At 37.2% G+C, this 27,102-nt stretch overlaps 1 protein-coding gene across 11 annotated transcripts in view; it reads right to left on the reverse strand.

The window, feature by feature from the left end:
- The window catches only part of GPATCH8 (G-patch domain containing 8), a 101,835-nt gene that overhangs the window by 61,239 nt on the left and 13,494 nt on the right, over window positions 1-27,102 (reverse strand). For 2 of the 11 annotated variants that reach the window (XM_045489177.1, XM_045489178.1), the window contains exons 1-4: window positions 13,644-13,717; window positions 12,599-12,633; window positions 7,591-7,608; window positions 5,205-5,277 (exon numbers count right to left, since the gene is read on the reverse strand). Coding sequence is in view for 2 of the 11 variants with exons in the window: in XM_045489174.1 (XP_045345130.1) it covers window positions 5,205-5,277; window positions 13,644-13,718 (148 nt within the window). In the remaining 9 variants the exon portion in view is untranslated. Of the gene's footprint in view, window positions 1-5,204; window positions 5,278-7,590; window positions 7,609-12,598; window positions 12,634-13,643; window positions 13,719-27,102 lie in introns of those variants that run through there. The other 9 variants (XM_045489175.1, XM_045489176.1, XM_045489179.1 and 6 more) reach the window with 6 other exon arrangements.

A 27,102-nucleotide genomic window follows, 5' to 3' on the forward strand; every position in this document is an offset into this window, starting at 1 on the left:
TCATGATCTCACAGTTCATGGGTTCAAGCTCTGCAGCGGGCTCTGTGCTGGCAGTTCAGAGTCTGCTTGAGATTCTCTCTGTCTCCTTCTCTCTTTGCCCCTCCCCTACTGTGCTCTCTCCCCCCAAAATAAATAAACTTAAAAAAATCATCTTTACAAAAATTAACAGGGGCGCCTGGGTGGCTCAGTTGGTTAAGTGTCCAACTTCAGCTCTGGTCTGTGAGTTCGAGCCCCACGCCAGGCTCTGTGCTGACAGCTCAGAGCCCAGAGCCTGCTTCAGATTCTGTGTCTGCCTCTCTCTCTCTGCCTCTCCCCCACTGACGCTCTGTCTCTCAAAAATGAATAAACGTTAAAAAGTAAAAATAGGGGCGCCTGGGTGGCACAGTCGGTTAAGCGTCCGACTTCAGCCAGGTCACGATCTCGCGGTCTGTGAGTTCGAGCCCCGCGTCGGGCTCTGGGCTGATGGCTCAGAGCCTGGAGCCTGTTTCCGATTCTGTGTCTCCCTCTCTCTCTGCCCCTCCCCCGTTCATGCTCTGTCTCTCTCTGTCCCAAAAATAAATAAACGTTGAAAAAAAAAAAAAAGTGAAAAAAAAAAAGTAAAAATAATAATAAACTTAAAAAAAAAGGAAAAAGACCTAAAGATGGATTATCTCCAATTTAGTTAAAATATCTAAATATACACAAGAGATATTAATAGCAATAAGCATTTATACAGCATTTTATAGTTTTTATAAAGTGACTTCACTTAATTTACTTCATCCCCATTAACTGTGAGAAAATGAGCAGAGATTTTAATTCCCATTTATTGGACCAAAAAAAATTCAGTGATGGTAACTTGTCCCTTTACTTAAAGTTAGTGGCAGAGCCAAACTCTTATCTGTATCTTATATTTCTTTTTTTTTATTTTTTTTTTTAACGTTTATTTATTTTTTGAGACAGAGAGAGACAGAGCATGAACAGGGGAGGGGCAGAGAGAGAGGGAGACACAGAATCAAAAGCAGGCTCCAGGCTCTGAGCCATCAGCCCAGAGCCCGACGCGGGGCCCGAACCCACGGACCGCGAGATCATGACCTGAGCTGAAGTCGGACGCTTAACCGACTGAGCCACCCAGGCGCCCCTGTATCTTATATTTCTAAATGCTGCTCACACCTCCTTCACATCCTACACCAAGTACTTTTACAAAAAACTAGACAAAAATCCCTACCTTCGAGGAACTTGGAGTGATTTGTCAATTATATATTCAGATTGATCACATACTTAATTCTAAGTATGGAAAGAATACATAAAAGTATAAAACGTAGACCCTGGCTTCAAGAAATCTTCAAAGGTCTACAGCAGTTTAAAAAAGCAAGACTTAGGATACCTGGATAGCTCAGTCAGTTAAGCGCCCAACTTTTGATTTTGGCTCAGGTCATGATCTCATGGTTAGGGAGTTCAAGCCCCACCTTGGGCTCCATGCTGACAGTGTGGAGCCTGCAAGTCTTGGGGAACAGGACAATGTCTTACCTACTTTGTCCATGGTTTGCTATGCTTATTTACAGCCTGAATAGCTCAGTAAATATTTGTTGGATGTCTGTTATTGATTGAATCTTCTAGACAGGGTGAGATATGAAAGAGTATCAGACCCCATCCATTTTTTCCACAGGCTGAACTTTTGTTTATGATTTAAAAAAAAAAAAAAAAAGCAGCCAAACCATCAAAAAGCACCTAGACAATGTAACAAAGTTTAGGTACTCCACTTCTAGGCTACACCTACTGACTAAACATTTCACGGCAAAATAAAGACTTTGAACTACATTTCATTTCAAAGCTGCCACAGGGAACCTGGGTGGCTCAGTTGGTTAAACATCCAACTCTTGATCTCGGCTGGGATCGTGATCTCACAGTTCATGGGATCAAGCCCGCGTCAGGGTCCACACTGACAGAGCAGAGCCTGCTTAGGATTCTCTCTTCCACTTTCTCTGCCCCTCCCCCACTTGTGCTTACTCTCTCTCTCAAAATAAAATAAAACCTAAAAAAAAAAAAAGAAAAGCTGCTAGAAGGTTATAAAACAATTTCAAGAACCAAATCTAATCCAACTTCCACAAAATACAACTATCATTCACTGTTGCTTTATTCCAATTTAAATACATCCTCTGCCTCTATAATAAGCAATGCTCCATAATATCTCTCATCAACAGGTCTTTGTATTGTTCCCTTCAGACACCTTATCAACATATCTTTTCCACTACAAGTCTTTTTTTTGTTTTTAACAATTTTTTAAATGTTTTCTTAAATTTATTTTTGGGAGAGAGAGGGGCAGAGAGAAAAAGAGAGGTAGACACAGAATCCAAAGGAGGCTCCATGCTCTGAGCCGTCCACGCAGAGCCTGACGTGGCGCTCGAATGCACAAACCACGAGACCATGACATGACCCGAAGTCGGACGCTCAACTGACTGAGCCACCCAGGCAACCCTGTCTTTTTTTTTTTTTCTAAACCACTAGCAATCACTTATCTGCCATACACAATAAAAGTCCTTTTTAAAGTTCTTTTCTAACTTTTGAAATATTTTAATACTAAGGGAGAATAAATGGTAATAATAAATAAAATTCAAGTACAAAAATAAACCCAATTTACAAAGTACAATTTTCTATCCTGCCACAGATAATCTCATTCTAGAGTCAGCATACCCTATTCCCCAATCTATATAGTAACAAGATAGTTGCACCGTAGCCTCCAAGGACTGACATTCGTTGTAAAAACCTTGGATGGGTTGAAATCATTTATAAACATTAAAAAAATCTAAAGAGATGAGGCTTAAATTTTAGTGGATGGTTGCATGTTAAAGATGTTAGAGCCCTAAAAGCAAATAAAAAGGAGAACTGAAAGGATTTACAAAGCTATGAGCCCAGAAATTACATGCAGTGACTAGTCTATAAAATACTAAAAAGGCATTTTCATTTTCATCAGATCACGAGGACTTTCTTCAGTGGTTATCTATAGCAAAGGTTTGGTACAATGAAAACAATCTGTCATGAATGACCTCAACATGCCATAAATGTAGCTACATTCTAGGTCAGATCATGTGGGTATTACAGAAAGAACTATGCAAGAGAAACATGCACACTGATGAATCTAACACTAAAAAAATAAAGAGCCATTGACAAGACAATTAAACTTGGCCTTTAATGTTGGCAACAGAATAAGGTTCCATTCTTTTCAAGAGTAAAGATACTGTACCAGCCATTCAAAACAGATGGGCCTTACACAACAATGTGGATTTAGTTAACACTACTAAACTGTTCACTTAAAAATGGTTAAGATGGTAATTTTATGTTATGTGTTTTCTATCACCATTGAAAAGAAAAAAAGGGATAGGCTTCAAATTCCCCTTATATTTTAGATGAATAAAGGACTTATGAGTTATTGAATGCTTATTATATGTCTGCAACCATGGAGATGGAGTTAAAATATGGATAAAACCTAATTCCTCTTTTCAAAGAGCTCAAAGATAAAAACAGAACCAAAATTCTAAATATTCTTAAAATAAAATTAAATTTTTCTATCACCCTAAAACAAGTGAGTATCCAATTACTTCTCCTTTCTTAAAGCCACTCTTTCTCACTCTTCCTCTGCTAGGTGTACTTTAAAACTCTGATGCTTACAAATGAAAAATTCTGGGATTCAAACAGATTTGCTAGCTCCTATGGAATGCCCCCAAATTCTACTCCCTTGTGTGCCTGAACAAAAAAAAAAAGAATCAACAATGCTCCTGGGAATCTCTGAATAGGAGGGTAAATATAATAGAGAAAGATCAAATGCAGTCTTGAGACCATCCTCTGAGCAATCACCTGCATTCAATTCAACCCCACACTCACAACTACATAACCTACTGGGGCAAATTTTATCCTTTCAGTCCTGATTACCCATACCCTTCTTCTGGACTCTTACAAATCCATGGGCTACACCATACAAATAAGTGGCTCTTAATTATAGACAGCTCTTTGTATCAACTGCAATGAGTTCCTGTGCCACCAGAAAACAAGTTTAAAGATAATCAAATCTTTTTCCTACCCCCCAAAATAGGTTAGTGCTTATTAATAAATACTAATTTGAAATATATTTATTAAGCATCTCCTTTGTGTCACCACTAAATAGAACTTGTAGAATTATCATTTAAAAAGCAAACGTTTTTAAAGACTAGAACATTAACTAGAACTGCTTAATGCCCTGACCTATCCCCTTTAACACACACACTGGAATTGGCTAGATTCCCATTCCCATTGTGGAAATCTATTTCCAAAAATCAAAGAATTAGTCAACAGAAGCACACCTCTCCCCCAAAGATCCCCTTATATGAGACCCTCCGTGACCAGAAGTAGAAGTGCAATGATTTCCATCATTTCTGAGGCAGTGTTCACAGAACACTACCGAGAATAGTAAGTAGCTCTCGAACATGAGGGAGCTAAAAGGTAAATGAAGCTGCGTTTCCAACTAGCAAGAACTCAAAAGCAGAAATATTAGTATTTTTGTTTTTACTGGAATGATTAAAGAAAAATGAACGCAATGGAAACAAAACCATATATTTTCCAGAGCCTCAAAAGCAGAAATATTAGTATTTTGTTTTTACCCAAATGATTACTATAGTTAAAAGAAAAATGAATGCAATGGAAACTTCAAGCCATATATTTTCCAGAGCCTAATATGAACCTGAGAAATGACCTCTCTGCTCAGAGAGCCCTAGGAAACAATCCTCTGCTTTCATCTTACATTTTATATGGGTTAATTCTTCTCTCTACTACTACATGGGTTCTGACCATAGAGAAAAAGAGCCAGGGCAATCACCAGCTTCAGGGAGAATTCAGAAGGGCAAAAATTAAATTCTGCCACTGAATGGTTCCCTTTATAATACTGAAGCCACAATACAATATTGCTAAATGACACACCCCCATCAAAAAAATTAAAACCAATTGAGCCATACACACACAATATGTTTGACCTGAAAGTATTCATGACACAGCAGCTTACTCTTGCAACTTATGATCTTAATAGTGACTTAAAATACAGTTACAGGAAAAATATAGACTATTCTAGGGGAGAAAAGGCAGGGGGGAAAGCCCAAACACTTTTTTCTTAAAAAGATAACAACTATATTCAGGTATAAGATCAAATCAGAAACATTGTTTTCTTTCTTTCTTTCTTTTTGTACATTTAAAAAACTTACCCTGAAGAGATTTTCCCAATCCCTGGCCCAGCTTCCACCCATGTTTCTGGAGTAAGCGATGTCCAATATTATCCTGACAGACAGAACAGAGAGACAAACCAAAAATATTCCAATAATATATTCTTCCCTTCCTAGTGACATTTAAACAGGTGATGAGCAAGAGATAATTCTACATATATGCATGCAAAAAAGTGCTAATAATAGGGTAAATGTGCCCAATAAAAGGGGCATTAATGTAAAAAGAAATGCTGGCCAGTATTTTATATGGGAAGAACATAGGGGTGAGGGTCCTTTCTGATGGTGTGCTGGGCAACTTTTGTACATAACACTTTAAAAAGGAGAAAAAGGGGAAGGGGGAAAAGGGGGAAGAATACATTTATGAAATTTAAAACTAACATTAAAAAGCATAAAATCAAGGTACTTATACAATCATATCCACCACCTAGACAGCACCACTTGAAGTTTTTTTGTTTTAAAGAAAATCTACATTGTGTTTAGTTATTTTGCTTATGTGTCAGGCTTTCATGATACAAAGTTGTAAATGTAAGACTGCCCCACCACTAGAAATGAAAACACAATCAGAGCAAAATCCAGGCTAGACTTGATTGGTTTTTTTAATATATATGTATATATATATAAAATATAAATATTTAACTAGCATGCAGCCAATATTAAACTGAAAAAACAGTGAGGTTAGTAAAACAAGAAATTAAATTGATTAAACAGAAAAATAAAATGAGCTCAAGCACAGACTGAGTGATGCATTTCAACATGTAATCTAACAAAAATGCTAAAATGTTAGAATGAAACAGGCCTAGCAATAAGTTAACAGTAAAGAACCATTAGTGCATGTAGGGGGAAAAACCAATATACATAATGTCTCATCTTCCTAGGAGCACACCAGAAAAGGCATTTCAATGAAAACTGTACATAAAGACACCAGAAACAACAATTAATGTCAGCTTTTAAGGGTTCAAGGTCTTAGAAGTCTCTGCATATCTTTGTCCCATTCGCTTTTTACAAACGTTGTGAAATATGAAGACAAAACTAAAATAACCATTAACTACGTCAGATAAAATGCTGCTATACTCCTCCAAAGAGAAACATTTTAAAATTATAAACACAAAGTGTTCTATATGCATTAAAATGTAATTTACAGTAGTAATCTAGTTATCACCATTTGAAAATAATCTCATTATTTCCTGAAATCAATCTATAAAGCTAAAGCCATAAATCTTATTTAAAACCAAACATCTCCTATTAAACTGCTTTTTATCTTCTAGTTCCATATTCAATGATAAAATGTTCTTTAGAATTATAGAAGAAAACAATTAATTTTACTGTTATCTTTTCTGACAATAAGTTATAAGAGGAAGGTTAAGCCTTCCAACGTTCTGTTTTGAGGTGGTGGGGGGACAATTTCCTTCCACAAGTTTATGACAGCAGGCAAACTGGAAAACTCAGCTGAGCAACTGATTATTCACTGATCAGGGCAGAATAAAGATCAGGATACCTTTTTAAAAACAAAAATGAGGCAAACAATAATGGAAAATTTGTTTCTAAAAAAGAAGAGGAAGAAGAAGGAGAGGAGGAGGAGAAGGAGGAAAATAACCTGTTCCTAAAACAAAAGATACTACTGTTTTAAACATATATAGGGGCGCCCAGGTGGCAAAGTCCGTTGAGTGACTCTTGATTTTGGCTCAGGTCATCATGATCCCAGGGTCGTGGGATAGAGCCCTGAATTGGGCTCCATGCTTGGGGTTTTCTCTCCCTCTCTTCCCTCTGCCCCTCTCCCCCACTTGTGCGCTCTCTCTCTCTCTCTCTCTAAAATAAATAAATGAAATAAAAGGTCACTAGAAATTACTTTTTCCCAGGAACTGAATTAGAAAATGCCATGGTTATGTATAATCTGAGGCGGTAACTTCCATATTACTAGACATCACAAAAACTTAAAAACAAATGATAAAGTCTTACTATAAGCAATGTTAGCAGAAAATGAAAAAGAGGACTTTATTATACTATTATGAATATAAACTTACCTGTACATAAAATCCTTACTTTATATCATAACTCTTACACCTGAAGAACTATAGGACACGGATAGCAGAATGACTCTAAGGTTATATAGTTGACTAAATTATCATTTAATCTTTTAATAGGCTAATGTTATAACTCTACTTGGCACAAAGATTTAGGATATTAAACCATGCTGACAAAAACTGTTGCTCCCTTTTTTTATTTAAGAAAATTCAATCTTTGGCTAAGTGGAGATGAGACATTATGCTGACTGTGTTATATTATGAATGCACTAAAATAAACAGACAGATGAAGCAGTATGCTATTTCCAAAAGCAGTGCAAGTGGAGTGAAAGCATTTCCATACGAACCTGGCTTTAAAAACTGGGCTGTCAAAAGAACAGTTAAATGTAACACAAAGTAAGAAACTGTCCAATCACTAATGGTCGTTTTTTTTTTTTTTTTTGTCTTGTTTTCAATTCACTGCTTGCAATTAATGTATTTATTAAAGAAGAGTGAAAGCATAAGTAAATTCACGAGTCAAGACCAGCTGAGAGATTCAAGAGCAGCGTGTTGTGACTGACAACAGTGAAAGGAAAAGCAAATGTTAAAGGGAGAGGAAGAAAAAAGAAAACTTTAGGATTATACACATTAGCACCACTTTTACAAAACCACTCAAGATAGCTGTCACCTTCTCAAAAAAAAAAAAAAAAAAAAAAAGCAAGCTGATACAAAATGGTAGTGGCATTTTTCAAACTTTAGATGAAAGCTGTCCTTTAATTAACTCTACTTTCCTAAGTATGGATAAGGAATGAAATGTCAGGGTCTGTATTAAAATTAATATGCCACTTTATGTCCTTATGATTATAACAAAGGCAACAGAAACAACAGACATACCTCCCAGAACCTCTTCCCCTCACCAACCTCAGAGATTAAGTGAATGACTAATAACAGAAAATCTGGACCTTTCCTATCATTCCAGACTACCTGCTTTTGTAGGAAAAAAGGCACCTCTGTGACTCTGCAGAAAGGGCTAGTATTCAGTATGGTCCCTTTTCCTACCAAAAAAAGAAAAAAAGTTTTATAAACACTTGTCAAAAATTCAATAGGCTTAGGGATGATGGGTAACACAAGGGAAGGCACAGCAAAATACCTCACAACAAAGTACAACAAAGTAGCCTTGCCTATCCCTGAAATGATCAAAATGTTCACTGAACAGTCACTGTGAAAGAACAAGGGAGTCACTCATAAGCCTGTGAAAATAATAATCTACTCTGTTTGGAATTGTGATTTTGCAAATTATTCCCATGGATGTTATTTATAACAGTAAATTGGAGTAATGTAAAGCCCAAACAGGTAATCTAGACATTATGAGGGTAACAAGAACTAAATTTACCTCTGAAGTAAATTTACTATTTAACAATTTACTATTTCAGTCACTATAGTCGTAACTAAAAAACCTTTGTTTTTTATTTTAAAATATAATTCAACCTCAAACTTTATATTTTAATTTCGTAGAACCAAAAGTAAGTAATTGAAAAAAACTTTTTAACACTGTCTGGTTTATAACTAATAAATGGGCACGACAATGACAGGCTGTTTATAAATTAAATGCACATGGAAGAACTGCAGGGAAATTCTACCCATCTTACCTACCTACCTACCTACCTACCTACCTACCTACCTATTTAAGTAAACTCTACTCCCAATGTGGGGCTTGAACTCACGACCCCAAGATCAAGATTCTCACGCTCTACCAACAGAGCATGGACAAGCCAGGTGCCCCAAGACAAATACTAATTTTAAATTAATTGACAAACCAACTAAACTTTGCCCAAGGGAAACAGGCAAACAAACTAGTTTTCCACTTGATTCACAGAGTTCCCACAAGCTATTTGTTACTCTATGTTCTTAAGACCAAAATGGTGGCAGTGTGGCATTTTCTTTGGTTAGGCATGAAGTTCTTTAATTCTGGTCAAACCACAAGGCTGAGCTGAAAACTCGAACTTTTTTACACCTAGATTACCTCAATTGGCCTTTTTTTTCCCCCCTATTTCTAAACTTAAATATATAATTAAAATGCTACATTTTTACCCTCTGTTCCCTTCTTTTACATGTGTAAGAAAGGAAAATATAATTTTTAAATGGGAAAATCTTTGAAAGCAAGAAATGTAAGTATTATAAACTATCAACATGCTAAAACACAATACCAGAAAAAACAAAAACAACAAAAAAAGCCTCATTATTGTTTCAGCCATTCCTCAACATTTTTACTTATTAACTATCAACTAGAAATTTTCCCAAGAAGTTTTCTCTGCTCTATAAAGCTGTATTCTGTCATAGTAACAATGATCATTTTGGCAATAGCACCACCAATCTGTACAGTGGGAGCCTGCCAAAACATAGATTAAAATTTACTTTATTGTATGAGGCTGATTCCAGTTTTTATAGCAGGAAACAGAATATTCTGTCTCCAGAGAAAACTGTATTACAATTATGTCAGTGACTGGATGAATATTAACTCCACAATGAATTTTGTTTTAGTTGACAGCCACATTCAATTTACACCATTTGCCCATTTTCAACAGTGACAAAAATGGTAGGTCTCTTGAGTGGATTGTAAGCTTTGCTGATTGTGTATTAAAGACTCTATAAGCAAAAACCAAATGCTACTAGGTGAACCCATGCAAACAACAAGTTGTAAAAATTCCCGAAACAAAAAATCTATAGCTCACTACAGATGACACAATGAAGACTAGAGAGAAAAGCCATATAGTAATGCTACACCATTCAGCTCCAAGAAGCACATTATTTATAGTGCAGTCCACATATGGTCACTGCTAAATGTCAAATCAGCAGTCTTATAGTTACAGTTTGGAACTAGTGGAGTCCACAGATCTAAACAGATATGCAACATGAACTCAATTATACATATACTTCTAAATCCCAAGAGAAGCAAAGTAAACATCAGCAACTGGAGTTTGAAAACTTACATTAATTTTTAAAAATCTCTCACTCAACCTAACAACTATAAAGACAGGATCTTATTCAGGTAGAACAAAGACCAACTAATGGCTGATGGGTAGTTTTACTTCCAACTGCAACAGTGACAACATATTTTACTATGATGTAGGTGTTTTGCCTTCTGTATAGCTGTAATCATGCCCCCATCTCACCTCTCATATTGTATGACAAAGGTCATAAAAAACCATATATCATAAATCACACCAAACAGTTCTTCGAACTATGGTGGAATTCTAAAGTGAGCTTTGGCTTTAGACTTAAGGTTTGCTTTCTAAATACTTTGTCGTTAAAAAATGTAGAGGATGTAATGGCTGCGACCTAAAAAAATCATGAAACAGTAACTTAAAATTCACGTTCTATAAAGTTGTTTTTCTTTTTGTAATAAGGGAAAACATTAATACTTTCCATCTTCTCTGTAATTCAGATAATCAAGTTGTCTGGCAATTCTTTCATAATTTTCTTAGAACAGTTTTATTTTTGACCAAAAATTTCATTGAAAGATATTTGGTTGACTGAAATAAAGCAGGGGAAATAAAACTTTGCAACAAAGATTATGAAATACTTTACAAATGCTGGATTTTGAGGTGTTTTCAACACTTCCTGACTGAAACTGAAATGTGGATCATCTATCTCACCAACAAGTCTAGGCTTCAGAAGTTTACTAAAGCATAATGCATTATTGAATCTTTGTACTTGAGTCTTTGTATTTCATTCCCCATCTTGCCAGTTTACAACAAATTTACCCTATTACCAAAGGAAAAGACCTTAATCCTATACTCACAATAACCCTTCACACAGGCATATTTCTTGGCACAAACCTGTGCAGAGATTTCCACGGTTACCAGCTGCTGCAGATTACCTTTGTTTAAAAAAAAAAATGACTAGACCTTTAGCTCCTGCAGTGATCTGTAGACTCCCAAAGCTGCATATTTCCAGCCACTTTTGAGTTGCATGCTGTAGCAAAACAGTCAGCACCTCTCAATAGATATTGCTGCAGAGAAAGATTTTAATTCAGCAGAGACTCTTTCTATGTGTGAAAAGCAATGCCATTTCCCCCTAAGAACAAGAGAGCTCAATATAGCCAGCCAGTGATACAATATATATTTATTTGGTGGGAATTCCTTAGATGATAGGGTTCTTCCCTTTGGAGGGGAGGGGGAGATTGATACCGCACTACCAACTTTCACGCCAATTGTTTTAGTAAAAGTTTCCTTAAAACCTTTAAAAACTTTCTATTTGTTCCCAAGTGATTCATAAGAGAAATAAAATCCTTCCTGTCTTGTGTGTCCCACTTCTACCTAAAGCAATGTAGGCTATGAAGCTCCTCCTCCTATTACCTAAACTACCACAACGCAAATAATATTTATTTATGTTTCAGGAGTAAATTTTCATTAGAGATATAATTTATTAATATACATCTCTGAACATACACTTATTTATTTAAAAAATTAAATATCCAGTCTGAGCACTATGTCATTCACTATTTTAAGTGGAGAAGATAATACGATTCAATAAATAAGGCATATTATCAATTCCACTCCTACTCTTTGAGATTCCTTAACAATGATCACTCAGACGGTCTTCTGATAGCATTCTTTCTATGACATATGCTAGAAAAAATCCTGGACAGTGTGAGAGGAAAAATAGCATTAGTCTCACATGCCGAAGGAATGAATTTTCCAAAAACCTTAAAATACAGCCCTAAAATGCTTTAAAAATGTTAAATATTATTTACTTTAGAGCTTTTTAAAAATCTTTTGAGTATAGTAATAATGAATACTAAGCTGCAAATTTAGTCTAATTAAATTCCCTACTACTGTTGAATCAGAGTACCCACAGATTTATAGCTTATTTAAGAATATTAATCATGTACCTTGTAGATATGGTACTTGGGTCTTGCTTCTGACAACTATCTGTTCTTAAACTATGACCCAAAGAGACATTTAAATAAAATGAAAAAATTGAATCATTTTTCAAGTACAAAATGCTAGCTTAGCCAGCCTACAGACTTCATTATAAAATTCTGCTTTGTGGTAACTCCCCAGATGACATAGAACAAGGCACAAACTTCAGTGATTTTTAACTTAGCAATGTGGGCTTGGCATTTTATCCTCAAGTCAAAATACAAGATTGGGCTTTCAGCTCAAGATCAGATGTGAATTCTCCCTCTGCAGCATTATCACATGCGTCATCAATTACTGCCATGCCTAAGTCTAGCATCATGCCAGCACATTAAGACAGAAGGTACTATATGCAGTGTTCACTGGACCAGAAGAACAGAAATAAGAAGGGGAGGTGGGGGAGAAAGAAACCCTAGAGAAGAAATTAAAAAAAGGCAGACCGTGCAATACAAACCAGATCATGGCTGCTTAGCTAATATGGGCCAACTGCTGTGGAAGAAAAATGTCGAACACCCCAAGTTGTGTAAATTTCTGTAAACATCTAAACACACACACAAACACACACACAACACCAACCTAATTAGGAACATAAATATATGTTGATCCTTTACTATGTTATAGTTTTGAAAATAAAAGCTAAAGTTAAAATGTCTGTGCTCTCTAAACTGTCTTATTTTCCTGAGGGAGGAGAAGAAGCTAGTGTTTCTTAAAGAAGAAGGGAGATGTCTTCACTGCTATTAAGATTAAGACTTCCTCTTCGATCATTTTCACTCAAGTTTACCAATAACTCACTGAGACCCTAATTAAATATGTATACTTAAGCACAAATATTAAATACTGACAATACTGACAAGTTTAGACATTTTAACAATGCACTGTGTAATTTAAAAATAAAGAGCTTTTCAAAATGAAAATGGTGTTCAAAAATTAAGATTTTTTTAAAAAATTAAGAGCCAGGAAAATAAATCTCCTTGTTCTATTGCTTTATATCAATATCCAAAACTAAGTCATGTAAAGGGATAGAAAGAATCAGCTTTTCACAAAAACCAGACATCTCTTAAGCTACCAAATTTATCATGTTTCATAAGTGTCTGGTAAATATATTAGTCCTTAACTATTCCTAATGGAACATTTCACACGTAATTGTGCTGCCAAGGAAAGGTGTAGCTTTTAAAGGATCAAAATACATTTTACTCCTTTATTCAATTTACAAAAACACTGAACTTTAACTTGCTATCTTTAACAGAATATCAGTATGGGCCAAAATGATATTTTCCATCAAATTCTAAGTGGTTTCTAGATCTTTCAGACTGATTTCCCAAAATATTAAATATTAGATAACATCCCAAATTCTATTTGATTACTGTAGGGCATGCAATAAAACAGCTCTAAACTGTACTATAACTTATTAATAAGTTTAAATTCATTCACATCAAGTGTCACACGAACACTACCTAACTAACTATGACCCAAAATTAAGCACTGATCTATAGGCTTACCGATTCTATAGGCTTGTCAAGTGATGCTTGTTCAATTTCCAAATGTCCTTCTTCATACTGATCAAAGTGATTACCCTGAAAAAACAAGACTACAGTTATTTTTCAAAAGTAATAAATGCCAAAATATGAATAATCTAATCCAGCTAGGGGTTATTTTTAACTTTTCGTTCTTTTTCAGTAGACAATCAAAACTGTGCCACAATTTCAGACTTTTCTAAATCTATAAAAAAACCAATTTATCAGAAGTCTAGGCCTAGTAATAGGAATTCTCCCTTTGATACACATTGAAATTGCTAACTAAAATACTATCAACCATTTGGGATTATCAACTCCTTATCTGACTGATGGTATCATGGAGACTCCACAATCTTAAAAATGCCTGGGTGGCTCGGTGGGTTGAGTGTCACTCTTGGTTTTGGCTCAGGTCATGATCTCACTGTTCGTGAGTTGAGCCCCACGTCGGGCTCTGTACTGACAGTGTGGAGCCTGCTTGGGATTCTCTGTCTCTGCCCCTCCTGTGCATGCTCTCTCTCTCAAAATAAATATATAAACAAACAAAAAAAAGCCATGTTTTTTAGCTTTTCATAAACAATCTTGCACTAAAGAAGATAAATCATAATAATAGAAGAATGCAAATAAAAATCTGTTATAATACTGTTCAATGGTGGTAACATTGCTTTTAAATTAAAACTGCTAAAACACTGGACTTTAAATCAAGTTGCTAACTCCCAAGTTTCAGAGAATCTAAAAACACAATCTCTTGACACAGTATTCTAAATACAGCTATTCCTCAAATGATCTGCCAAGAGATAAACATGTCTGTATAATGCCATATTTGACCATAAGCAAGCAGTCACTGCAACCAGAGTAAGTCAAAATAGTTCAACTGAGGATAGGAGGAGACAACTAGGAAATTCTCTCTAATCATGGTTTTCTCTGATCTCCCTACTCTATTAGCAAATAATAGTTCATAATTTGGCTTTAAAACAGAATACCAACTTTCTGGTTCCCTTTATGTTACAAAATAGAGGGCGTGATGATTTGTAAGTCCTGACCTGACCTAAATCAAAAGAGGAAAGACTTCAGTCTAGCCTATGTTAATCCAATGTGTGGAGTGGTAGGACAACGTGAATGTTAACAAAAAGTTATTTTACTTTTTCAAGGTAAAATTTTACTTGAATAAATCTTAATCATAGAGATCCTAAACATATAATTTGCCACACTGTATCAAAACTACTAGGTTACTTATTTCCTTCATCAGACTGTAAAGTCCTTAAGAACAAGAACTAAATATTGTTTACCTCTTACAACCCTAAAACTTAACTCGGTGGCTAAACATTAGAAAACAATTAGGTGCTAAAATTGTGTGGTAGTGATGAAAAAGTTCTGGAATTAGACAGTGGTGGTGATAATGGTTGTACAACATTGTTAATATACTTAATGCCATTGAATTGTATACTTTAAAATAATTAAAATGGTAACTTGTACGTTGTATGTATCTTAGCACAATAAAAATGATAAAAATAAAATTGTGTAGTAGAGTATATCCAAAAGAAGAAAGGAGTAACAGGACAGGAATAGGTTTTCCAAAGACAAAAAGCAAATCTTAAAAATGGAGGAGCAGGCATTCCAAGAATGAGGAAAAGCAGAGGTGCCAGGGTGGCTCAGTCAGTTAAGCATCTGACTTGGTTTTGGCTCAGGTCATGACTTCACAGTTTTATGGGTTCAAGCCCCACATTGGGCCCTGCGCTAATAGCACAGAACCTCCTTGGGATTCTCTCTCTCCCCCACCTCTCTGCCCCTCCCACATTGGCACTGTCTCTATCTCTGTCAAAAAATAAATAAAACTTTTTTTTTTTTAACGTTTATTTATTTTTGAGACAGAGAGACAGAGCATGAACGGGGGAGGGGCAGAGAGAGAGGGAGACACAGAATGGGAAGCAGGCTCCAGGCTCTGAGCCATCAGCTCAGAGCCCGACGCGGGGCTCAAACTCACAGACCGCGAGATCGTGACCTGAGCTGAAGTCGGACGCTTAACCGACTGCGCCACCCAGGCGCCCCTAAATAAAACTTTTTTAAAAAATGAGGAAAAGCAATCATCAACAAATACTAAAAATGAAAAATAGGTACAATCTCTAAAAGTCTCTCTTAATCTCCAATATTTTGTCCAACAATCTCTTTAACACTTGCCTCTTATTTTAACTTCTAAAGCAACATTTAAAAGTTTAGAAACAATTACTTAATCGTTTCTACCACTACCACTATTGGTGTTAATACCAACAATAACTGGATACTATTTTGAAAGTAAATCTTTAGAGTATTAAACTTAGGACAACCATGTTTGTTTGTTTGCTTGATTTACTTATTTTTGAGAGGGCACGAAGGGGCAGAGAGAGAAAAAGAGAGGATCCGAAGCAGGCTCTACGCTGTCATTGCAGAACCCGACACGGGGCTCAAACTCACAACTCTGAAATCAAGACCTGAGCCAAGATCAAGAGTCAGACGCTCAAGTGACTAAGCCACCCAGGTGCCCCATGCTTTACAAATTGCTAAAACTAGCCGCCTAAGTTGTCAAATCATTCTGGATCTATCACACACAATACAAAACAGGATTAATAATATAGTTTGAGTCCAGAAAAAGACCCATATATTAATGAATAACTGATCTTCAACAAAGATGCAAAGACAATTCAATAGAGAAATAATAGCATTTTCAATAAATGGCATAGAATTCGGTATCCATATGCAAAAAAAAAAAAAAAAGAAAAGAAAAGAAATGAGCCTCAATCCATACTGCACACAATAAAAATTTTTTAAAAATGTATCGCAGACCTAAATATAAAACCTAAAATTACAAGCTTTTCTAGAAGGAAATACATAGAAGAAAATCTTTGTAACCTTGGGCTAGACCAAGCTTTCTTAAGCTACACTGCCAAAAGCACAATCTATAAAAGAAAAAAATTGAAGAACTGGGCTGCAAGGCGCCTGGGTGGTTCAGTCAGTTAAGTGTCCAACTTTTGATCTCAGCTCAGGTCTTGACCTCAAGGTTGTGAGTTCAAGCCCCCCAAGTGGGCTCCACACTGGGCACACAGCCTACACTTATTAAAACAAACAAACAAACAAACAAACAAAAAAACCTGGGCTGGGAGAAAGTATTCACAACTCTCATATCTCATAAAGGATTTGTATTTCTAAAATATACAATAAACTTTCTAAACACAGTAATAAGAAAACCCAATTTTTCAAGTGGGCAAAGATTTAACAGACTTCACCAAAGATGACACATAGATGGCAAGTAAACACTCAACATCATTACTAGGGAAATACAAACTAAAACCACAAGATAATACCACTACACATCTATTAAAATAGCTTTTTTTTTTTTTAAAGTTTATTTATTTATTTTGAGAGAAAGAGAGAACACAAGCTGGGGAGGGACAGAGAGGAGAGACAGAATCCCAAGCAGGCTCCGTGCCATCAGTGCAGAGCCCGACATGGGGCTCAGACTCACAAACTGTGAGATCATGACCTGAGCTGAGATCAAGAGTAAGACACTTAAGCAACTGCACCATGCAGTTGCCCCTCTATTAAAACAGCTTAAAACAACAACAACAACAACAACAACAACAAAAACCAAAACAACTAACAAGTGCTGCAGAAATTGCATGGAAACTCTCATAGGTTGTTGGTGGGGTGTAAAATGGTACAGACACTTCAGAAAACAGTTTGGCAGGTTCTTATAAAATCCATCAATTCCATCCCCGGGTATTTGTCCACATAGAAGGAAAACCTGTGTTCACAGAAAATCCTGTCTTGTGAATGTATGGAAACCAATCAAATGTCCCTCAACTGAGAAATAGATTAAAATACTGTGATACACCCATTCAACGAACCATTCTTCACCAATAAAAAGTACTCATATAAGCAGTAACATTTCGAACGCATTACACTAAGTGAAAGAAGCCATACTCAAAAGTCATTGTATAATTCCATTTATATGGCATTCTGGAATAGGCAAAACCAGAGAAAAGAAAACTGATCAGCGGTTGCCAGGAGCTATATACTGATCGCACTGGTGACTACGCTATATTTTGTTAAAATTCGAAGAACTGTACACTAAAATGAATTACCCTGTATCTTAATCATACTTTTTTTTAATAAAAAAGGAAAAAGCCAATATTTCTACATCTCCCCCCTTAAAAATACTTTTTTAAGCATTAAGAAAGTTTAAATCCTATTGTGTAAACACATGGTGATGGTTACAGGAATCTATACATGTTTTAAAATTTATAGAACTAAACACCAAAATAGAAGTCAATATTACTGTACGACTTATTAAATAAAAATAAACTAAAAAATATGCATAGACAGCTCTAGAATACATAAGAAGCTGACACTAGCGGTGAACTCTGAGAAAACCGGGTGCTTAAGAGACAAGAATGAGAAGGAGGCTCTTTTGTTGTTTTAAATGTTTATTTTTGAGAGAGAGAGAGAGAAAGAGCACAAATAAAGAGGGGCAGAGAGAGAGGGAGACATGGAATCTGAAGCAGGCTCCAGGCTCTGAGCTGTCAGCAGAGAGCCCCATGTGTGGGGCTCGAACTCAGGAACCATGAGATCATGACCTGAGCTGAAGTCAGACACTCGACCACTGAGCCACCCAAGTGCCCCTGGGAGGCTCTGTTTTTAACTGTGTGTTTTTTCCTTTTGAATTTTATACTTAAATTCCCTAATACTCAAATACTCTAATAGAAATCATACATATTTTGTATTTAATAGAAATCACAACCATTTTGTATTTATCTTTGAATGCTTAATCAATGCCATTCAAAATAAATTTCTGATGAATTTATTTTAAAATGTTTAACACATTTTAAAGTGGTGTTGATTCAAAAATATTAACTTTAATTTTAAATGTTTAAGCATAAACATAAAATGAAATCATGATTTCCAATTGAATATTTGAAACTTTTTTTAAAAAGCTTATACATCAGGGGCACTTGGGTGACTCAAGTCAGTTAAGCATCTGACTCTTGGTCTTAGCTCAGGTCACAATCTCACAGTTCGTGGGTTTGAGCCCCAAGTCAGGCTCTGCATTGACAGAGCCTGGGATTCTCTCTCTCTATGCCCCTCTCTCCCTCCCTCCCCCCAAATAAATAAATAAGCTTGAAAAAGGAAAAAAAAAAAAAAAAAGCTTATACATCAGACATAACAGGCTATAAGCTCAGCTCCTTTTTTTTTTTTTTTTGCCAGTCTTCTCAGTTATTGACACCAGAGTTGCTCTTCTGCTGCTGAGAGGTTGACTATTAAAAAAAAAAAAAAGACATCGACTAATCATCCACAATGTAATCCCAACTGTAATACATTTCAATTTTAAAAAACTAGTTTAAATAGAAAAAATTAATAATCATGAAAGACACCAAGCTATGTGAACTCAGAAATTTTTAATATAATTTATTCACAAATTGGTTTCTATACAACGCCCTGTGCTCATCCCAACAAGTGTCCTCCTCAGTGCCCATCACCCACTCTCCCCTTGCTCCCATCTTGAACTCAGAAATTTAAAAATGATAACCAAATGATCTTTTCAATGAAACCAACAAATATGTACATTAAAAAATACAAATACTCTGCTGGTATAACTAATTCACCGTCTAAATTAGATACTGTTTAGAAGAACTCAGGAACTCATTTTTAACAGTTTACTCCCATGGTCTTGCTAAACAGTACATTTGTACCAGCTATCTTTTGAGAACCTATTAATAAGTATCAGGAACTGTGTGCTTCACAGGCATGATCTCAATCCTCTGAATGATCCAACAAGGTAGGTATCATTATTTCCATTTTCAGATGAAGAATTCAGGGGTGTAAGTACAAAATCTACTCACTTAAACAGTAAGTAAAGAAGCCCAAATTCTAAACCCAAAGTCATTATTAACTTCAAAGTCCATGTTCTTTCTGGTATGCTACTTTGTGATTTTTTTTTTCCAGGAGGAAGAGGCAGGAGGAAGAACACTGGGAGACAGGGTTCCAGATACCACATTTTCCATAGCTTCTGCGAATTTTAAATGCAGATAATATTCACTGTAGCACTTCTCTAATAGATTTTTAAAAAATTAGAAGCAAATGTCCAATAGAGGAAGAGTTTAATTTAATTCTATTTTATTAACACAATTAGGGAGTTACAATAAAAGTTTTAAAACTATGCAGAAACAGGTTACGTTTAAATGGAAGGAGGAAGAAATCAAAAAGGTAGTTCACTAATTACAACTGTGTAAGACTATGTGGACAAGAACTGAGTGGTGTTCTGAAAATGTGATAGGAACTGATAAACATCTGAAGAAACATCTAACAAACATCTAAAGTTAATTGTTTTAATTTAAATATTATTTTAGTGATAGAAGTTGACTTTAAACAGCCTAGAAATATTCCACAACCATAACTAAATTAGTGAACTGAGATTACTTTTTCTTTTTATTTATTTATTGTGTGTGTGTGTGTGTGTGTGAGAGAGAGAGAGAGAGAGAGAGCAAGCGAGTGAGCGAGAGACAGCGTGAGAGAGAGCGAGAGAGAAAACGAAAGAGCGAGCATGCGTGCCATTGGGGAAAGGGCAAAGAAAGAAGGGGACAGAAGATCCCAAGCAGGCTCTGTGCTCGAATTCATAAACCGTGAGATCATGACCCAAGCGGAAGTCAGACACTTAACCGACTAGGCCACCCAGGCATCCAGAACAGAGATTACTTCTTAACATTTATGAGTGTCTGCTTGATTTGCCACAATAAACAAATCAATTAGTAGCAACATGTGAAAAGTATAAGAACTGCTTATAGGGGCACCTGGATGGCTCAGTTGGTTAAGTGTCTGACTTTGGTTCAGGTCATGATCTCAGTTCACGAGTTTGTCCCGTGTCTGGCTCTGCACTGACAGCTCAGAGTCTGGAGCCTGCTTCAGATTCTGTGTACCCCGCCCACCCGCCCCCACACATGCTCCCTCTCTCAATCTCAAAAGTAAATTTAAAAAATAATAAAAATAATAAATATTAGGATATAAAGGGGGGCAAATATACAGAAAACAAAGGGAGAACTGTTGGAAAAGATCAAAGATAATAGACATTTGGAGGAAATTGCCTTAAAGACTAAATAGCTCCTTCCTTAAAGAAAGAAGAGTTGAGTGCCTGGGTGGCTCGGTCCATTGAGCATCCGACTCTTGATTTCATCTCAGGTCATAGTCCCACAGTTCGTGGGATCAAGCACGACTGCGCTGACAGCATGGAGTCTGCTTAGGTATCTCTCTTTGCTCCTCCCTAGCTCATGTTCACACGCTCTCTCAAATAAATTTTTAAAAATCAAACAAATATATAATAAAAATTAGACATAGGGTCCTTCTGTGCTATAGAACATATATAAGTTCTTACAATAAACAAATAGTAAATTAGACCCCAAATTAATAGCAATTACAACATTAAAGTTTTACCCTTTAAACGTTTTTAGAAACTGTCACGGCCAAGAAGAGTCTAAAGAGACATGACAACTAAATGTAATGTGGTATCCTACATAGGACCCTGGAACAGAAAAGGACATGAGGGGAGTACTAAGGATATAGGTTATAGACTTGAGTTAATATTAAGGTATCAATGAGTCCATTAGTATGGTGACAAATGTGCCACACTAATGTAAGATGTTAATAACAGGGGAAACTGGGTGCATATCTATGGGAATTCTGTACTATCTTAGTGATCTTTCTTTAAGCTAAAACTGTCCTAAAAGGTTTATTTAATGTTTATTCATTTTTGAAAGAGAGAGAGTGAACAGGGGAGGAGCAGAGAGAGAGGGAGACAGAGTCAGAAGTAGGCTCCGGGCTCTGAGCTATCAGCACAGAGCCCGACATGGGGCTCGAACTCACAAGCTGTAAGATCATGACCTGAGCTGAAGTCGGACGCCCAACCGACTGAGCCACCCAGGCGCCCCCTAAAAGGTTTATTTAAAACAAAGTTTTGAGAATGGCTAATACCACCCCATATACATAGACATGTGTAGGTTCTTTTAGTTTTATAAAATATCTTCAGAAACCTTATCGCAACAAACTTATTAGATAGCACAGGATTTGGCAATCAGTTGAATTTAGGGGATTAAAAAAAATGTTTATTTATTTTGACAGAGAGACAGATAAAGAGCACGCGAGCATGTGCGCAAGTGGGGGAGAGGCTTCATCTCGTGAACCATGAAATCATGACCTGAGCCAAAATCAAGAGTCAGACGCTTAGCCATGAAGCCTACTAAAGAAATAAAAAATAAAAAAACAAAAACAAAGAAGACAGTTGTAAGCTCTACGGACTGAGCCACCCAGGCAACCCTAGGTGATTTTTTTTTTTAATCATCCCTATCTCACAAATAAGAAAACCGACACACAGATTGTCCTTAATTCTTAAAGGCTTCTGATTCTTTGGGGGTGGGGGAGTAGATGGTAGGCATAAATGTAATTTTGTTTTATTTTTATTTGAGTATAGTTGAAACACAATGTTACATTAGTTTCAGGTGTGCAACCTAGTGATATGCATCTTCTTAGTCCCATGTTTCTGCCAATGTATTATACTATACAAAACTCAAAAGATTAAAAATAAACAACCTTGACTCTGTAATTCTGAAACAATATTCCATAAAGAGAACAGTTAGTCAAAACCTGCTTCCTATCACAAAAGACATGGAAAAGACTGAGGAAATGTTACAGATTAGAGGAGATGAAGAAAAACTAAATGCAATCAATTCAAATTCCTGGGTGGGATCCTGCAACAGAAAAAGAACATTAGTGGATAAAAGTGGTAAAATTCAAATAAGGATTGTGGTTTAGTTAATATTACTGTACCAATGTTAATTTTCTAGTTTTGATAATTATATTATGGTTACTGTACAACTATTGTAATAGGGAAAGCTGAGTGAGTAGTAATCCAAAACTCTATATTTACAACTATTCCATGAATTTAAAACTTAATGCTTGGGATGCCTGGATGGCTCAGTCAGGTTAAGCATCGAACTTCAGCTCAGATCATGATCTCTGGTTTGTGAGTTCCAGCCCCATATCAGGCTCACTACTGTCAGCACAGAGCCTGCTTAGGATCCTTTGTCCCACTCTATGCCCCTCACTCACGCATGCGCTCTTTCTCCCTCTCGTTCTCAAAAATAAACATTTTTTTAAAATAAATAAAACTTAATGCTCAAAATAGGGGCACCTGGGTGGCTCACTCGGTTAAGCATCCAACTTCGGCTCAGATTTTATGATCTCGCGGTTCATAAGTTCTAGCCCCACATCAGGCTCTCTGCTGTTGGCACAGAGTCCACTTTGGATTCTGTCTCCCTCTCTCTCTGCCCCTCCCCCTTGCTCTCGATTTCTCTCAAAAATAAACATAAAAAAACCCCTTGCTTAAAAATAAAAAACAAAAACCTTTTAGTTATGCAATAATCTCAGCATATTAGCATTAAGAGAAAAAAACGTCAAAGTGCCGAAAGATGTGTTTACATGCTACCCTTTGGGGAAGGAGAAGACTGGAGAATGCCTGTATGTATACGTATTATGTATGTCTAAAAGAACCCACATGTAATTGGAAATAGTGGTTGTCTTTGAGAAAATTAAGTGGTTTACTTTTCACTTTGAATCCATTTGTCCCTTTTAAATGTTGTACTAGAAAAGCAAAAAAAGGGAGGGGGGGAGAGGAAGGAATATAAAATTGACTTTAAACCCCCAAGGGTTTAAATATAAGTAATAATAGTAACGGTGGTGGTGGTGGTGATGATTATGATAACAGTAATAAATATTTTATTTCCTGCTTCTTTCCCTGTTTGTGCCCAACTTTTTTCTTTTTTTTTCAATACATGAAGTTTATTGTCAAATTGGTTTCCATACAACACCCAGTGTTCACCCCAAAAGGTGCCCTCCTCAATACCCATCACCCACCCACCCCTCCCTCCCACCCCCCACCCCTCAATTTTTTTTCAAGTCATCTTTTTTTTTTTAATTTTTTTTTTCAACGTTTATTTATTTTTGGGACAGAGAGAGACAGAGCATGAACGGGGGAGGGGCAGAGAGAGAGGGAGACACAGAATCGGAAACAGGCTCCAGGCTCTGAGCCATCAGCCCAGAGCCTGACGCGGGGCTCGAACTCACGGACCGCGAGATCGTGACCTGGCTGAAGTCGGACGCTTAACCGACTGCTCCACCCAGGCGCCCCAAGTCATCTTGATGAACTTAAGACTTAGACTTTTTTTTTTTTAAGTAGGCTTCACTCCAGCACGGAGCCCAACGCAGAGCTTTAATTCACAACCTTGAGATTAAGACCAGAGATGAGATCAAGAGTTGATGGAGGCTTGGGGCACCTGGGTGGCTCAGTCAGTTAAGAGTATGACTCTTGATTTCGGCTCAGGTCACATATCTCATAGTTCATGAGCCCCACACCGGGCTCTGGGCTGGCAGTGCAGAGCCTGCTGGGATATTCTCTTCCTCTCTGTCTGCCCCTCCCCCAGCTTGTACTCTATCTCTTTCTCTCAAAATAAATAAATATTAAAAAAAAAAAAAAAAAAAAAAGTCAGAGGCTTAATCAACTGAGCCACCCAGGCACCCCATCAGCATGCAACTCTTGTTCTCAGGGTCTTGAGTTCAAGCCCCATGTTACGGGTAGAGTTTACGTTTAAAAAAAAAAAAAGAAAGAAAAGCAAAGAAAAGGAAAAGGAAAAGCGAAAAAGAAAAAGAAAAAGAAAAAGAAAGAAAAAGAAAAAGAAAAAGAAAAAGAAAAAGAAAAAGAAAAAGAAAAAGAAAAAGAAAAAGAGGGGCACCTGGGTGGCTCAGTTGGTTAACCATCCGACTTTTTAATGTTTTAATGTTTTTATTTATTTTTGAGAGAGAGAGAGAGGGTTCAAGCAGGGGAAGGGCAGAGAGAGAGAGAGAGAGAGAGAGAGAGAGATACAGACACACACACACACACACACACAAATTCTGATGTAGGCTCCAGGCTCTAAGCTGTCAGCAGAGAGCCCAACATGTGGCTCAAACTCATGAACCCCAAGATCATGACCTGAAGTTGGGGCTTAACCAACTGAGCCACCCAGGCACCCCAAGCACCCAACTCTGACATCAGCTCAGGTCATGATCTCACAGTTTGTGAATTTGAGGCTCGCAATGGGCTCTGTGCAGACAGTGCAGAGCCTGCTTGGGATTCTCTCTCCTCCTCCCTCTCCTTCTGCCCTTCCCCCACTTGTGCTCATGCTCTCTCTCTCAAAAATAAACTTAAAAAAAAAATCATTCTTTCCAAAAATAGTCAATATGGCCTTTGATTATGTGAAGGCCTCAACAGGGATTTTAAGAGAAGTATTTCTTCTGCTTTACCCTACTTTCAAAATCTCCTTTAGACTTCTCAAACCCCATCAGAATTAAGATGATCACAAAATGTTATCAAGCAAACCAGGGCACTTTGAGAGTAAAAAGGAGTGTTGAGACTAAATATGCCAGGACAAAAGACATAAACCACAACATAGTTATCCTAGCGAAAAATCACAGATCACTATGTTACAGTATTCCTAAAATTTTTCTTTTTTTTTTTTTTTTTTTGTTTGCTTTTTCAAGAGAGGGCAGGAGCAGGGGAGGTACAGAGAGAGGGGGACAGAGGATCCAAAGTGGGCTCTGTGCTGACAACAGAGAGCCTCATGTGGGGGCTCGAACTCATAAACCATGAGAGCGTGACCTGAGCCAAAGTCGGATGCTCAACCAACTGAGCCACCCAGGCGCCCCCTAAAATTTACTTTTTTTTTTTTTTTTTTAAATTTTTTTTTTCAACGTTTATTTATTTTTGGGACAGAGAGAGACAGAGCATGAACGGGGGAGGGGCAGAGAGAGAGGGAGACACAGAATCGGAAACAGGCTCCAGGCTCTGAGCCATCAGCCCAGAGCCCGACGCGGGGCTCGAACTCACGGACCGTGAGATCGTGACCTGGCTGAAGTCGGACGCTTAACCGACTGCGCCACCCAGGCGCCCCCTAAAATTTACTTTTAATGACTGCTTGAAACACTTCCAATGCCGAAATCAACTCTTCCTTTCTATGTATTATGTGCTTTCATAGTTGAAATATAGTTTTTCATTTATGGTGATCAGAAATTTAAGTTCAGGGGTGCCTGGCTGGCTCAGTCAGTAGAGCATGCGACTCTTGGTCTCAGGGTTGTGAGTTCAAGCCCCACGTGAGTGTAGAGATTACTTAAAAATAAAATCTTAAATAAATAAAAGAAATTTAAGTTCAAAAGGATCGGACTAGAAGCAATTTCACTTTTTAAAAAAATTTTTAGGGGCGCCTGGGTGGCTCAGTCGGTTGAGTGCTGGACTTCGACTCAGGTCATGATCTCGCAGTTTGTGAGTTCGAGCCCCGCGTTGGGCTCTGTGCTGACAGCTCAGAGCCTGGAGCCTGCTTCAGATTCTGTGTCTCCCTCTCTCTCTGACCCTCCACCACTCATGTTCTGTCTCTCCCTGTCTCAAAAATAAACATTAAAAAAAATAAATTTAAAAAATAAAAAAAATTTAACGTTTATATATTTTTTTTCTTTTTAATTTTTTTTCAACGTTTATTTATTTTTTGGGAGACAGAGACAGAGCATGAACGGGGGAGGGGCAGAGAGAGAGGGAGACACAGAATCGGAAACAGGCTCCGGGCTCTGAGCCATCAGCCCAGAGCCCGACGCGGGGCTCGAACTCACGGACCGCGAGATCGTGACCTGGCTGAAGTCGGACGCTTAACCGACTGCGCCACCCAGGCGCCCCAATGTTTATATATTTTTCAGAGAGAGAGTGCAAGAGGGATAGGTGCAGAGAAAGAGAGGGAGACACAGGCCACCCCGCCACCTCAGAAGCAATTTCACTTTAAAGAAAAAAAAAGATGTTAAAATGTACACAGATGTATACATATACCCAACAGACTTTCCTTCAACTGCCTCTCTCTCAAAAAAAAAAGCTTCAGGGGCGCCTGGGTGGCTCAGTCGGTTAAGCGTCCGACTTCAGCTCAGGTCACGATCTCGCGGTCAGTGAGTTTGAGCCCCGCATCGGGCTCTGGGCTGATGGCTGGGAGCTTGGAGCCTGCTTCCGATTCTGTGTCTCCCTCTGTCTCTGCCCCTCCCCCGTTCATGCTCTCTCTCTGTCCCAAAAATAAATAAATGTTTAAAAAAAAAAAATTAAAAAAAAAAGCTTCAACTTGTGGTAGATCTAATAATAAATGAATAGAACCTGGCTGACTTGCAGGTCATTAAAATACACAGTAGCTCTAGTTCCTTATAGGTCAAGGATTCTGCTTCCAAGCACAGGACAAATGTGGAAACTTCTCTATTACAAATTTAGCTGTGATGATCATTTAAATATAAATAGAGACAGGGACTGCCCTAAATTTATCCATATAAATGGAAACTTGTTATTTGCTAACCAGTGCTATTTTGGAAT

This window comes from Leopardus geoffroyi, chromosome E1 (assembly GCF_018350155.1).
Source record: "Leopardus geoffroyi isolate Oge1 chromosome E1, O.geoffroyi_Oge1_pat1.0, whole genome shotgun sequence".
In the NCBI taxonomy this organism is placed as follows: domain Eukaryota; kingdom Metazoa; phylum Chordata; class Mammalia; order Carnivora; family Felidae; genus Leopardus; species Leopardus geoffroyi.